Source organism: Anoplopoma fimbria, chromosome 7 (genome assembly GCF_027596085.1).
Source record: "Anoplopoma fimbria isolate UVic2021 breed Golden Eagle Sablefish chromosome 7, Afim_UVic_2022, whole genome shotgun sequence".
Classification (NCBI taxonomy): domain Eukaryota; kingdom Metazoa; phylum Chordata; class Actinopteri; order Perciformes; family Anoplopomatidae; genus Anoplopoma; species Anoplopoma fimbria.
The window spans coordinates 9,759,066-9,774,777 of record NC_072455.1 but is presented as its reverse complement, the minus strand read 5'-3'; the positions used below and the strand labels follow the sequence as shown (position 1 = coordinate 9,774,777).

Below are 15,712 nucleotides of genomic sequence, written 5' to 3'. Positions count from 1 at the left end.
TAGCAGGCGTCTAATGATGCAATAGGCAGGGGAGGTCTGTCCGTTGTCTTAATCACTGGGCTTCATTGTATCTCATAAGGAGATGGGAATGTTCAGAAGGACGTAAATCTAGTTCAAACCCAAAAATGAGGTCACCTAGATGTTGCCAATGAACCTTTAGAGGAGGGAGGAACAAGGAGGAGGACATCCGATCCCACCCATTACTAAGATGCCAAGGACAGTACTGTAAACCTATTTCAACAGTGGGCCTTGATGTCAAGATAGCAAAGATACAGGAGTCTTGGTGACTTAGTGACATCAAACTACCAACTACACAAGATAAATGATAGAAAATGACAATAAACCAGAAGGGTAAGCTTACAGCTAAACGTGATCTGTGATGGTTACATCCATTGCACAGGGCAACTGTATGTAAGTAAGGCAAGCATGGTAGGTCAAAGTTGTCCCAAGAAGTTGGTTTGGAAACTGTGTAGACATTACAGCGAACAGTTTGGGTAATAATCTTTGCTGTCCATGACAATTGAGCAGATTCCATCCCCTGATGACGACCCTAAGGAGCAGCTGAAACTTTGGAAAGACTATGTACCAAGTGTTTGATTGACAAGCGATCTCTGGGAAGGCCAGTGCGAAACACCATAGAATTTAAAAACGTATCCCCAAAGACAGAGGCAAAAGGTTAACAATCTGAAGATTCTAACACTTTAAAAAACTGAATAATTTGCATGTATCATATTTTATCTGTACAATACGGCATTTGTGTAAAGATTGCCCTTTTAAGAATATGTGTGTGTGTATGTGTGTGTGCTTTCCTATCACCCCAAACACATGTGCGAGGTCAGCACCGCTAGCCCAATGACTAACACACACACTCCCCGCTGGCTCTGTTCTGGTCAGCCTGCTTCCAAGAAGTAGACAATCCAAAAGCCAACACCCTACTGACAACATCACAACCATCTGCTATTATAACACCACTGATCCGACAATCAGGACTTCAACATGTGGCCAGCAGTGTCTATTTACCAGCTGATTTCCAGGAAGAAACGCATTCGGGCTGGGTGGTTGTACAAAAACAATGCAATCTATTAACCTATCAAAACCTCGAAGGAAGTCTCGGCAGGCTCGCTGTATGGAAAAGACGGAGTCACAACTTAGAAACATCATTGTAACATTCTCCTAAGGTTTACTCACTTAATGTCTAATTTATTTCAGTTCTACAGTCCTAATCTTTCAGTTAATTTGTCTACATTACTTTGGAGGAAAACATTGCTTTCTCAACAATATTCTAGTAATTTTTCTGTTTAAGGTAAAGTACTAAAGAATCTTATTTGATCAGCGGTGGGACTTTGGAAATTCATTGGTCATAATATTGTTTTTGACCTAAAAATACCTTCATAATGGATTGTGCCATGCAATAACTGCTCAAACACTAGGGAAGATCCATGATCAGTTTTCCTCATCTATTTTATCCATCACCGTATGTATTTCCGTTTTGTTATATCAGAATCCGGCAGTCAAACATGTGAATCTTGAGATCCTAGTGAGTAACACTCAACTTAGGTATTTATTGTTTTTCCCAAATTATGGCATTAAGAAGCATTCAAGCTCAGAAGACTACATCTACTTCAATAGTTTTTTAAGCTTTAAAATGGGAAAATACTGTGCACTAAAAGATACCAAACCAGTGTTTGTGAGGGAGTGTGTGAATATGATATATATGTGATGTAATATAAAGGAGTCTTTCCATATCACAGTTCCAACTCATTACTTTTTTTATGTAGTCTTTCCAGCCTTAGGGTGTGACCACATATTTTCAACTTTGAGTATTCCAAAGACATTTGGTTGCTATGAGGGCCAGAGCAAACACAGATTAGGGATAAAAGTCTGTTCTGCCTGGTAATTTCATCTGCAGCTCTCTGCTACGGTTGGTGTCAATATAAAGCAGACATAACAGCACATATATACCACACTTCCTCACTCACACACACACAGATTGCTTTTGAGAGCAGATACCATGAAAAAATAAAATGCTCAAAAGCTCAAGGCTGCAATATTGGATTTTTCTAGGTATGTCACATGTTGGCAGTAAGTTAAACAGGAATCAATTAGACTGTTTATAAAAGATGGACATTTTATCATCTACAATCAGATGACAACTGGGCTAACTCCATCTGCTGATGAAGACCATGAGGTATGATTTATAGTTCCAGAACAGCTACTAAATGGACCTAATGTTAAGATTGTTTTTTAAACAAATTATTTAACAAAATTGAAAATATTTGAAATTTGAAATACTTGAATATGCTTTTGAACAATTTGATGCACCTTAATATTATGAGTGCTCAAGTATAGGAGCATCAGTTTCTAGTAATGCACCCTCAATGAGGGGTTTATATGTTGTTAGAAGAAAATTTAAATATATATATATTGGAACTGTCAAAGAAACATGCATTCCAATACAAAAATGAATATACGATTGTGGAGTAAAAAGCTTTGGAGAGATACAATACATTACATCAGGTAAACAAACCACGAACCTTTGTTTTTGTGAAATTATAAGGTACTGTATAGAAAAGTCCTACTTTCCCCAGGCAGCTGTCCACAAACTCTTGTAGAAACTTTAAGAGAGCGACAGCAATAAATAGAACCAGGGTGTCCGACAAAAGTTATTTTCTAAACAGGACGCTTACATAATTGATAAATTACTAGTTAACATTGATTAACATTAATAATTCATTATTTACCACATATAAACCCTTTTTAGTAGACAGAAATGTATGCAAACAAATGGGATTTCAAATTACTAGCTAACCCTGCCCATCATATAAAACTGTACTTTATTGTCAGCTTGTGGGTCATCTCCTAATTATACCATTCACTCAGAAACATGTCACGTTACAGAAGTTTAAGACGCTCTTTCTACCAATTCATTGTGTCGTTAGTTTAGCCCAACAATTTGAACACGTTTCAGCGTTTTTATCTATACTTGGATGCAGCATAGAGAGCAGAGACTCAATGTTGGTCCTGAGGCCGTGTTTACTATGAGCAGCCACGAGCTGATATCAGGCCAGTGCTAAAGAGGCTAACATTAACTCACATTAAGCCAGTCCTCCTCTCTGCTTGGTGTTAATTGCACATGGCTAGCTGGGGGTCTACGGTTCCTCACTTGGACTTGGCACTGTTAGCCCTCTGGCTAGCACCCAGACTGGTTGTAATTGGCAGTAACACAGCAATACAGTCAGGGGTCACTGGCTTGATTCTCTTCCAGGTTAATCTTGATATCTTTGAGAGAGTGCAGTGGGGCAGAGGTGAGGCAGACAATGATGGAGTGTGTGAGTTGATGGGTAAGAGGTTTCACCTGATTTTATTATCATCTGACATCCATAAAGGATGAAAGAAACGAAAAAACAAGCACGATACTGTGTTGAACTGGGCTGCTAGCTGAGTCAGATCTATATGCATCTCTTTGATGTTCCCACTCAGACTGCTATGGTTTGTTTTATCTCCACCCTTCACTTTCAGATTCCTCTCAGTCCCCATCTGGACATTTAATAGCAAACTGCCCACCTTGGCTCCCCACACAACCCTTAATCATAATAATCAGCACATTTATTAACCCAAGTTGGTTGGATATTTAATTACCATAGTCATGCTTTGGACTTATGGATAGGAGGAAATGCCAGGCATTTTCTGTGTGAACTGGGTGGAGTGAGCATAGCGTCTACATGGTATAAATACATCTCATGAATGCCTGACACTAAATGATCCAGCCCCACGCTTCCTAATTAAGCTCTTTAGAGAGCAAGCCAATCAACTTGAAGAAAACATGCCCACTGCTCCTTTAATCATGACCTCCAGTTGCTGGGAAATAATTACTTTCAATTATTAGCATCTGATAAATGTGTGTGTTTGACCTGTGGCGTGTAATTATCACAATGTATTTTTAAGTCAAAGAAAGATAAAAGCTCTGCATGAAGGAACCAAACTCTGCTCAATTAGTACGAGATGAGAGTCTCATTCCTTAACAGCGGCACAATATTAAACCACAACAGTCTGTGGTTTGCGTCATGTCCTACTAATGAGGCATCTTGTTCTGTAATGTAACTAGCTGTGAAATAAATGTTTTTGAGTTAAAACTACTAATATTTCCTGGAAGATAGTAAAGTGAAGAAGTGCAACAAATAGTGTATTTCTCCATGTATTCTCCTCATTCTTAGTTATAGTCTACTGCATAAAGATTTATGATACTCCATGTGAAACAAAAGTGGAAAAATACTACATGCGTAAATTACATTTTTCTAGATTAATCCTCTTCTTGGTGTACGCATGGTGGACTATAGGTATTTATCATGTCATCAGAATGTAGTGTATATTGAATAACTCCGCTCTAAGCTCAGACACACAGCATTTGAGGTAGAGGTTATCCTGACATCAGCCCATTGAGTACAGAGTGTGTTAATCTTGGAGTTTTATTCAAATATCAGTCGACTGTACTGTAAAGAATCAATGTATCTGTGTGGGCAGGAATATTGTAGTTATTCCTACATTGGTAAGTTTATACAATGCTGCTGTAGGGGTTTACATTGTGAACTGTTGATGTATGTCATGGTACAGATGCTGCTTTACTGTAAGAGGAAGAAGCACACTGGATTTACTGCATGCATAATAGTGCATGCAGTAAATAATAGTTTTAGCCTTTTGGATCAAGTAATAATCACAATGCTGCTCTAGGTGTACTGCGTAATCTCCTGTCAGTCTGCATGTGCACATTAGTATTACTGCAGCTGGAACTACGTGGTGGTTAAAACATCACAGTACAGAATTTCAGCATCAAATTATTGCTCACCCCTTAAACAGTGGTTGGACAAAAAACAATTTTTGTATCTCAAAGTTTTACCAATGAAGTATTCAACCAATGCAAGATTTATTTTTCCAAACAATCTTGAAAGAACACAACTAGAAGCCGCACCCGCTCTATGATGTCACTGGTCTTCCCAGTCGACCATTATATTCCTCTCTAGCCTTGGTACACAGGAAAGAAGATCTTGCTCTGTTGGACTTTTCAGTCATGTCACCACGTTCCCAGATCTTCACTGGGGACTCTGTGAGAACATAATGTTATTACTGCTAGAATATAATGTCCAAAACTATTAAATTAATCCAAGGCGAAGTTGTTCAAAATGGAAATGATCCTTTAAGATCACAATAAAATAAGCTAAATAATCAGTTATAATAGATTGATGCTATCAACACAATGCATCATGGGTCTGCACACACTCTGCCTGTTCATAGAGTTGAAGATGGAGGAGTAGGAGAGGTGTAAAGAGTGCAGACAGGGAGTCTGCTTGTCAGTGTGAGATTAAGTGTGACATTGTAGCGACATCAAGGGTAGCCTAGCAACCGAAGTATGTGTTGACAACAACAGCAGTTTGACACGAGGCTCACGCTGAGAGTCTGGGCTGGGTGGGACACAGGCACACACTCTATAAAATACATTCCCCCACCCACAAGCACACACATAGAACACACGGTTCAAGTATCTGACACCCAACCCCAAATACACACACACCCACGCACGCGCACGCACACGCACACGCACACACACACACACACACACACACACACACTGACCCCCTCTCATACACAAAAATATATACACACAATTTAACCCCACACTTTCTCTGTAGCTGATAAGACCTGACTTTTCATAGAGAATTCTCCCATATTGCCAAAGTATCAATAACAATATAATCATATATTACTTTACAATAACAGAGACCACTAACAGGCTACAATATTTTTCTCTGTTTGGGCTTTCCAGCTCTCTTTCCCCTCAAAGCTGAGCACATTGGCCAACGATAGGAGTCTACTTGGCCAAAATCACAAAAGCTGAACTCTGAAAGTTTATTCTGCCACTCCTTTCCTGTCACTCTGTGCATGTCACGTTTTACAAGGGTAGCAATTAGCTTGCTAATTAGCATGCACTGTATAAAGAAGCAGCCTAACATTTCCCCAACATTTTAGAGGACTTTTCAGAATCAGAATCAGGTTTAATAGCAGAATCAGTGTGCCCACATACAATGAATTTTACTTTTTCTGGCGCTCTCCATGTAAAAGTTCAGAAGAAATACAGCTAAAACCAGAACAACAAAGTCGAACAAGGTAACATAAACATATGGTATGTACAAATATATTAAACAAAAAGAGGCAAGTACTTGATATATGTTTGTACTTGTAGGAACTCTGGAGGAATCCCAGTGAATCCCACCTGCTGACATTATCTTCACCTTGTGAGGACTAAACTCTCTAGTCCCCACTGCACTTTTTTTTTAAGTTCTAAAGACGTGCCACATGCTGCTCAGTGGGGTTTTTTAAGACTTTGTCAGTGTAACGTTCCTCTGTTTGCGGGTACATTCAATGTTCGGTTTCACCAGATTCATATTTGTTTCCCCTTACTTAAAATAGCCTTATTGGTCTCTTTTCCCTCCTTTGTCCTTTAACATCTTCATATTATTACTTATTTTATTGACTTTTACAGATACATATTAGTACAGTTTCCACATTATGTCTATTTTACTCATACTTTGTTTGGTTTGAGTCCATTTTTCCATTTAAAGTTCAATGATATTGTCTTGTTATTGTCAGTTTATTTTCTCCTAAAAGACTCTCCACGAAAAAGACACATTCTTGTATTTTAATCTCTAAACAGCTTTATAATGGATTATCTCTTAGAAAAAAATCTTTAATTTGTCTTGTTAATTTTAAAAGATCAATATTAGGACCTTCACTTTTACTTAAAATGTCCTCATTAATGTTTTTTTTTCCAGTTAAGACATAGTCCAAATGAATTCTGCCACAGCTCTTAATTTGCACAGTATCGTTACTCAGAAAGATGAGCCACATTAGTGTCCAGTGTTTTCCCACACTGGTCCATGTTAATGTCTATTTACCTCTTAAATACGCTAATCTACAAAAAGGTAGATGTTGGTCATTTTCGAGATGAATATTCACAAATTACTTTTTTTCTGTTCAATGCATCCTCCATAACTCCTGATGTTGCTGCTTTGCAACCAACATGCCAGTCTCACATCCTCTTTTCTGAGGTTGTGAGGTTGTGGGGTGACAAGGAATCAGGTCATAGCTGGCTGTTACCTTTACAGGCGAAGCACTTGATGTGGAAGTGTTTGTTCTGGACCCGGAGTGCCTCCCCTTTGCACGGCTTTCCACAGTTCTGACAGGGAATAGGTCCTCCTCCTCCTTGCTTCTGCTTCTGCTGCTCCAGAGGGCTGTGGACAGCCTGCTGCTGAAACACTGCAGGAGACAGACAGGGAACGGAACATTTCAGGTCTCATTCTTGTACACGGGACACATAGATACACAAACAATGAACAGAACAGCCAAACTGACACTGTGACTTATTGAATTTGATGATAAATCTGTCAGGTGTCTACCAGACATTGATATGATACATAAATTGAAGTCTTTGTCCCATTTCCTTTTGTTTCAATCCCAATCTTCATCCTCCCCCTCCCTTCCAGAAGGCTATCAATGACATCATGCCAATAACTGAAGACATAACTGAATACAAGAGGCCGATGGTGCAATATTTAACTGGATGAACTCTACTATTAGATGTCACATCAAGATTAAATTATAGACACATCACAGTTTGGTCCTAATACATGGTTTTAATTCTGACCTCCTTTATGGTTCCATGCATACCTACCACACCAATTCCATAATAAGGTGAAATGTTAAGGTCTACAAATGACATGATCTATTGCAGCGATAAATCAGCTGAGTCTACAAAAAAAATGAATTTTGGTGGAAAAACTGCATATTTGTAATAAAATATTTTTTGGCATTGTAATATATATAACACCAAATACTGCTAGTGAGTAGCTTTAATTCATAAATATCTGCATCAGCTCTGGCCTTCAAGACACTTCATAGTGACCCCCGTATTTAGACAAAGTATGTTTGTCTCCATATGGATCTTTACGCTTCAAGCACCATGTTCTGCCATGAATAATCACACAAATCTAACTTTTTTTGTGTCATATTTCATTACTGCAAAAAACATTTCCTTAATCCAAAAATACCCAACACATCACTTTGGATGTCACATCAGAAAAGGTATGAAAAAAACAAGGTGTCTTTTATATATTCTTAGATTCATGTGCACCCACACACATACACACACACAGTTGTTTCTTGTTTCCATCACTTAAGGAGACAGTGCAGTTTCTGTAACCGTAATCACATGCCTAACATGAGCCAGTGCAAGGCCAGCAAATGCAAAATTGAACGATTCATTTAGTTGGGACCAGCTTCTTGTCCCCATAAGGGAGGCAAGTCCCCACAATATGAGGATGGATGTCTCTCTCTCACACACACACACACAGAGTAGAAAGCCTAGAAAGATGGAGCGTCACAATGTTCCCCATCACTTTTAAAGCAGTTACTCTGCTGTGTTCCACATAGGAAAGAGCAATATAACTAACACCAGCAATTCAAAACTTTTAACATAGCACAACAACATGGCCGAGGTGGTTCTTGTTTATAGTCCAAGTAGTAAATGGTAAATGGACTGTACTTGTATAGCGCTTTTCTAGTCTTCCAACACTCAGATCGCTTTACCACTACATGTCATCATCCACCCATTCACACCCATTCATACACTGATGACAGGGGCTGCCATGCAAGGTGCCACCTGCCCATCAGGACTATCTAACCATTCATACAACATCCATACACCGCTGGCACAGCCTACAGGAGTAATTTGGGGTTAAGTGTCTTGCCCAAGGACACATAGGCATGGACTAGGCAGCCGGTGATCAAACTGCAGATCCTCAAATTGAAGGACAACCCTGCTCTACCATTGAGCCACAGTTGCCCTAGTATTGACCAATCATGTTCAAGCAGGCCTTGGTTGAGTCCAGGTAAACAGTCTGTGCTGAGCAATAGTGGGGGAACGCACAGGCCAAAATGCAATCTGGGAACCCACTGGCCACTGCCCCTCCCCTTTCATCATAACCCTGGAAGAATATGCTCACATACTGATTGGCCTTTCAATACCGACAGGGGCATCAGCCAAATGAAAGGCCCTTTGTGTTCTCAGGATACATCCGCGTCGTCAGACCGGTTTCATCAGGCCTCCATGGTTACCAGTAATTGGGCTTGGAAAGGGGGGGTCCATCAAATGAATTGATTTAGAAGGAGAGAGCGAGAGACGGAAGCGTAGGGATAATAGCTGTGAGCCAAACAGAACTGCTGGCTCGAAACTCACCAGGAACTTCTTTTTCTGGTGGAAGTCCTTTCTTCAGGTGCGCTGGTTGTCATCGGGTGTTTTATGTGCACAATATTTTGACTTAGATTAAGTTAAAGCTACAGTGTTTTACTGTTTTTCTCAGCTCTATAATGTGGAAAAATAAAAGTCACATTTAGCCACACTGACACTTTCTTCCAAATAAAGTTAAAAAGAAACATAATTTAGACTGGAGAAACTGAAACACGTATGTAATAAAAGTAATTAATTTCCTTTGGACAGACTGGCCACTCCAACAATTTTGTTGAATTTGAAACACATACTGTGGTAAAAAAAACTTTTCAAGTCTTAGTACAACATTTTGGGAAATATTATCTTATTGTCTGTGCTATAAGTACAGAGCTGGACTAAAGTCTAAGACTTAAATCAGAGGGAAAGAGACTAAAGTCAGAGGGAAACAGTATCAGTAACATTAGAATTTTCAAAGGTCTAATTCCCACATTGGATTTTCATTCAAATAGAAAGTGAAAAAGTGTACCTTGATGATGACAGAACATTATTAAAGTCAGCAAATATATTCAAAATATATCCATGAAGTTTTCTTTGGAAGAAGCTAAAATTCACAGAGCTGCTTTGATTCAATCCATGTGTCTGGATTATAATCTAATCTCTGATTTGAAAATGTGCTGATTTATAAATTGAATCAAGACAAGAATATGGATTTTTGACATTGAATTCTGGATTCTATTGTTGGTAGTAGGAAGGGCTTTATTGAGCATATATGTGGGCATGCTCACCAATAAAGACAAGAATTTAGGAGGGGAAAGTCTTGAGTCCTTGTAAAAAAGGCCTGAAGCTGGGTTTGATTGCAATCATCTGGAAAAGACAACAGTCCAAAAGTGAGACAGGGTCAGCAGCAGGGATTGGTAGTCACAGTGGAGCCGGGAAGGGTTCTGCCCCCTGATCTGACCCAGCATGCACTGCTGTACCCTTGCACCTGTTGAGGGGGGATCCAGTGTCTTTACTTCCTCTTCTTACAGCAAATAGAAAAGAAGGGCATGAGATGAGATGGAGACAGGAGATGATCTGTTGGGCCAAATGTAGAATCCAGAAATTGACCCAGACAATCAGGCTGCCAGTAACCAAGACATTGTAGCAATAATCTGTCAGTCGGTTGTGGGTGAGTGGTCAGCAGTTTGCTGTTTTGATTTGATTACAGAAAGTTGACAAATTGAATGATGAGTGGTCAACAAAATTTCTGTTCTCATGTCCTCCTTAGGAATTGCAGCAGGGTGGCAATTTGCATTTTAATATGGCAAGCATTTTAAAATTCAAAGTAACCCGGGTAACAATCTATCTTTTCGCCATGAGTTTATTTTCCCTTAGTCTGGCATAGATGATGCACTTTCCCCTGCTGTGTCCCCAAGTGCTCATTTCCTTAGTTTTGCACTGAGTTTATTGTAGTTGAACGGTGCCCAGATTATTTAAAACTGTATCTCCCAGCATTCACTAGAAACACTCAAATATTGCAACTGTTCACTAACAGAAGTCAGTGAAGAACAAATCAATTTTGAAACTGAGTGGATTTAAGCATGCACACTAATTATCTGAGGCCTATTTTGCACCAATGAGTTTCTGTCCTTTTGTCCAAGCAACTAGTAGTAAAGAGGTCAAAGGTTAAGATCTTAATGCCCTGAAATTTCTAATGCATTTCTAGATAAAATGCACTGAGGGGAAAGTAGAGAAAAGGAAAGAGTATTTAGATGAAACAGGAAGTGGAAAAAATTCAGTTGGTGATGTGAGGAAGAAATTTGTTTCCTTTCTTTGATTGAGAAACGAGAGTAAATGTGCCGTGTACAGCAGCATAAAGATACCTTCCCCCTCCCATCCCCCCTACCCGTGCCAGTGCCATGTCTTCTCCAGGACCAGTTGTCTACACCATCAATCAGCCTTTCTGGTGTCTGTTCTCTGGCTGACAGCCACTTCTGATTTTGTTGTCCCAAAGGTCGCAGCCAGGCAGGCAGCTATCTGAGCAATGCAAAGCTACATGTGTGTGCTGCATACAGTCACACCACTGGAAGCCTCTGGGAACACACACGGACCATTGACGGACGTCTGCAGGTTACCAACTGCACAAGTATACCGTACGACTGCCCAAACATAGGCATGTGGTTACAACCATACAGATATAAAGCATCTCTCATTAATGCATCATCAAGAAGAACTCGTAGAAGTATACAATTGTGTCACCTACAATAAATGAGAAGGAAAACATTCAGTGTCATACTCAAAGACACTGAATGGCGTCTGCTGCTGGGATTTAACCTGCTTGTACCTCCCTACTTCGTACAACACTGAAAACAGTAGAGATAAACTTCTACAGTTTCTCTACTACTTCAACATGAAAGTAATTTAAAGTATATGTACATGTAATAAGGAAGCAAAGCCCTCTTCACAGTGGAACACACAAGCAGTTATATCTCAGATGCCTTTTTAAGAAGCCAAGCACCTCCTAAAAATAGAGTGTTCCCTCAACTCACGGGGATCCCATGGTTCTCTGCAACATTCCTGGTGGGAACCATCTGCAGAGGCGGCAGGGCTTCAGTGTGGTGGTCGAGCTGTTGACCTTGGGGATTTTCACTTTTTTATGAGTAAACACACAAACATGCTCCAAAAGAAATGAGATAACATGTTATTGTTGTATTTATGGAAAAGTCAGTATATGTATGGCACGATATTTTATCACCTAAACGATGTAAATATGAATAAACAACGTTTTTTTCTTTTCCATTTGAAAACAGTTAACATACATTTTATTAGGTTATGTTTGTTAGGTATAACTAGAAAGTTACGCTTTGCTTGAGGGAACTGGTCTCCAGGGGTCCTTCACAATACCCAGAATATTTTACCTTTTTCTCATTTGTGTTGGAATGCATTGTGAATATACTGAGGGAGTTGCAGCGCAATATCCAGAAAAACATTCCTACGTGCCATTGAATAATTTCTCTTGGCATTGATTTTAGGCTAGCACAATACAATTGGCATTGATTAGCATTAATTAAGCTGATTTGCAAAGAATGAGCCTTCAAGTGATTTCATGAATTATGAACCTATTTGTCAGACATTAATTGTAGCAAAACTGGAACAAGAACTAGAGAAAACTAATGGAATAAAGCTGTCAGACACTGGTCAGTATTGTTAGCAATAAGTTGTCCTGCTCACAATGTTTTGGAGGGATAGTCTTTTTTGAAATTCACATGAGAGGCTCTTGGATTTATGGACTTACTGATCACATGCTTCTGGTCTCAGGCTGTTTTTCATGGTTTGTTTTAGAAATTATATTAATGTTACAAGTGAAATTGTTTAGGTAATCAAATGCTTCCAACTTTGTGACAACAGTTTAATGTAAATGTGCTGTTTCAACAAGACAATGTCCCTGTGTGCTTAACCAACTTCTCTATTTGGTGTGGAAGAACCCAGAGCCCTGACCTCAGGGGATGAACTGGAAGGCAGACAAATGTGCTGGTAACTGAATGGGAGCAAATCAATAACCCATGTACCTTTGTAGTGCCCCTTGTCACCATTAACATCCACTGGCAAAATTCAGTTCCAATGCAAAAAGTAGTGTTCACTTATTGTAGCAAGGAGGAACGGTTTGGATGTCACATCGTGACTTTTATGCAGGAGACTAGAGTTTGTGTTTCTGGCGATAAACATTTGCCTTTTGAACAATGATGTCTTTTTCTTAACCTTGACCTTGACTTTCCTCTTATGTGCTCATCTGAGATATTTGACACATCATGCTTGGTTCAATGGAGAAGTATCAGCAGAAAGAAAGACACAGAAACAAGGACAAGAGGAAAAAGTAGTACCTCAGACTTAGCCTGGGGACCAACGTTAATTTTAGACAAAGATACTGACAATGAGATGGCAAAACATCAAAGAATAGAAAAAAAAAGAAAAGAGAAAGTTGGTATCGTGCTGTCATCATTAACCTGTCTGTTGAAAGTGCTGTGTAACAGCGGGGATTCATGTGACTGACACAGACACTGTGATGCGGCAGAAAACAGCTGTGCATGTTACAGTACGTGTGTTTGCACATGTACATAAATGTATGTGTGAAGGATTCTCTGCTAATCTAACGTATGTTCATCACAGCTGATTGGGAGGAACACAAAGGCCCGTGAAGGAGGGAGTGTGGTGAAAAAACACAGTGAGGGCCCAGAGAGAAACAGCATGACTCATGAATAGAGCCTCTGGGTAGAAAGCATTGTGTCAGCTGTTTGAGCAGAGCCTGTGCAAAATCACTGGTATTCACCGAGCAGGTTCAGCTTTATCAACATCCACCGGACATTTGTACCTTAAAGTGCACAGAGTTACATTATACAGTGTGGAAGTGGGCACAGAGTGAACCCTATTAATCAGAAGAATTTAATGTAATACACATTCATTTCCACAGTTCATTATGCAGGGACTGAAAAAGAGTGTACTTGAAATCTGACTGCAATTTCATGTATTTATTGGCAATATTATTTGTGCAGGGAATTAGTAATCATGCTAGTAAACTTGCGGACAAACAGATGGTTTGTTTACTGACAGGTCCAGAATAGTGATAGGCGTCGCTGTGACTGCTGACCACTAGCCAGCCATTACATCACGCACACAGGATACACTGTCCTTGGCTCAGACTAAGACACAGCCTAGTGCCTAAAGTGCTGTGTGTGTGTGTTTTTGTGTCTGCTTCTAGACTACATACCTGTAAGTTTGTATGCATGCATGTGTACGTGCACAACAGCATGTCCATTTTTACATTTCTGCTGTTGTTTATTAGTTTTAATCTAATTAGAACAAGTCTAAATAATGAAATATCAAGCAATCAGCGCTCCTTATGAAGCACGTGTTTCTCTCTGTATGTGTGTGTGCGCTTGTGTGGAACCATGTGGCATATATGTGTGTGAGTCACTGTAAGTGTTCACCACCAAACTTTACTGGCATCGTCTCAATGTGATGGCAGTAGACAAAACACAGTCCTGGCCCTGCATTTAGACACCACCGCACAGCCACAGAATAAACACTGGATGGGCTTTAACGAGGCTGTTGAGGACAAGACACTGGAGAGGAGAGGAAATAATTGGGGTGTGTTTATGAGGACCAACAGTGAGGCTCCTTTTCATAAGTAAGTGGGTGTGGGTCAGCAGTGGAAAGTACATTCATTGAAGGACTTAAGGAGTTTTGAGGCACTCCACTTAAATTCAGATTAAAATAATCAGCCTGGAAATGTAGGGGTCAGCTACCGATGCTTGGGTAGTGGCCATCGCCGTTTTGATAGAGATGCACAAGGCGTTCTTTAGCATCTGAATGAGACGCACCAGGTTTTCAACTAAGACCAATTCAACCCATGTGTCAGTATTCAGACGTAGTATTAAGAGCGAGAAAGTTAGGCGCAGTAATGGTGTGGATATGACGAAAAAAAAATCTATATTAACTATAAAGGATGACGTAGGTGCAGGGGAAATTAAAATATGCTAAAGCCCTAAAAGTTCACTACAATCGTATTACCCAATACCAAAGACACAGTAGGAATATCAGTGTTTTCTTCTCAGCAACTGGCCCTCAGCCCTTTGAAAGCTGCCCATATGGCTGAGCTCCCAGTGTTAGAAATGCAGGCAGGGGACCAACACAACACTTTTGTTGCCAGGTGAGTTGCAGTGAGGCAGGCAGCATATCAACCTGCAGCACAAGCATTCAGCCTGCTCCCTCAGCCATGTTGTTGTCATTCACACACCATATTCACACAGAAAGTGCCACACGCTTCTGACTGGGCTTACATAATAGGAGGCCTGTTTATCATTGGGTTAAGCACTTCCATAGACACACATGGAGCTGCATGCTGTAAACAAAAACACACTAATCTGACCTAGAACTGTAATGAGTTGTGGGATTATAGTTTATTATGATTTATTGTGTGAAAAGAGTTACTGTCTACCTAAGATTTGAGAGAATGGTAGATGTAAGTTAATACAAACAAAAATCCTTAGCTACGACCTCTCTTCTCCCACTAGCCAGGTGAACACACCATAAATAGCTTATTAAAGGTCATCATTACCTTTCTCCTCTGGCATTGTCACTCTGCTGTTTTCCCAAATGTGATATTTTATTATGTCCTTCAGTGATAGTTATTATAGATAATATCCCGAAATTCTGTTCAGAGTCCTCCGATGGTGTTGCGACACATCCTTCACATGCTCTGCAGCTCTGGTGTAATAATAGATGGGAGCACAGAGTGAGCGCTCTGTCCGTCACTATCTCTGGAATGAGCTGTAGGTCATCTGACTCCCAGTGTCTCTCTCTCTCTCTCTCTCTCTCTCACACACACACACACACACACACACACACACACACACACACACACTCTCGCTCTCCCACCTCTGAGTTATTGCAGCTATC

At 40.0% G+C, this 15,712-nt stretch overlaps 1 protein-coding gene across 1 annotated transcript in view; it reads right to left on the bottom strand.

Annotated features, from left to right (window-relative positions):
* The window catches only part of ablim2 (actin binding LIM protein family, member 2), a 60,668-nt gene extending 45,207 nt beyond the window's left edge, over positions 1 to 15,461 (bottom strand). Inside the window, exons 1-2 of the mRNA XM_054601110.1 lie at positions 15,372 to 15,461; positions 7,150 to 7,308 (exon numbers count right to left, since the gene is read on the bottom strand). Of these exons, the coding sequence (XP_054457085.1) occupies positions 7,150 to 7,308; positions 15,372 to 15,387 (175 nt within the window). The 5' untranslated portion in view covers positions 15,388 to 15,461. The remainder of the gene's footprint in view (positions 1 to 7,149; positions 7,309 to 15,371) is intronic.
* Between the last annotated feature and the right edge of the window lie 251 nt (positions 15,462 to 15,712).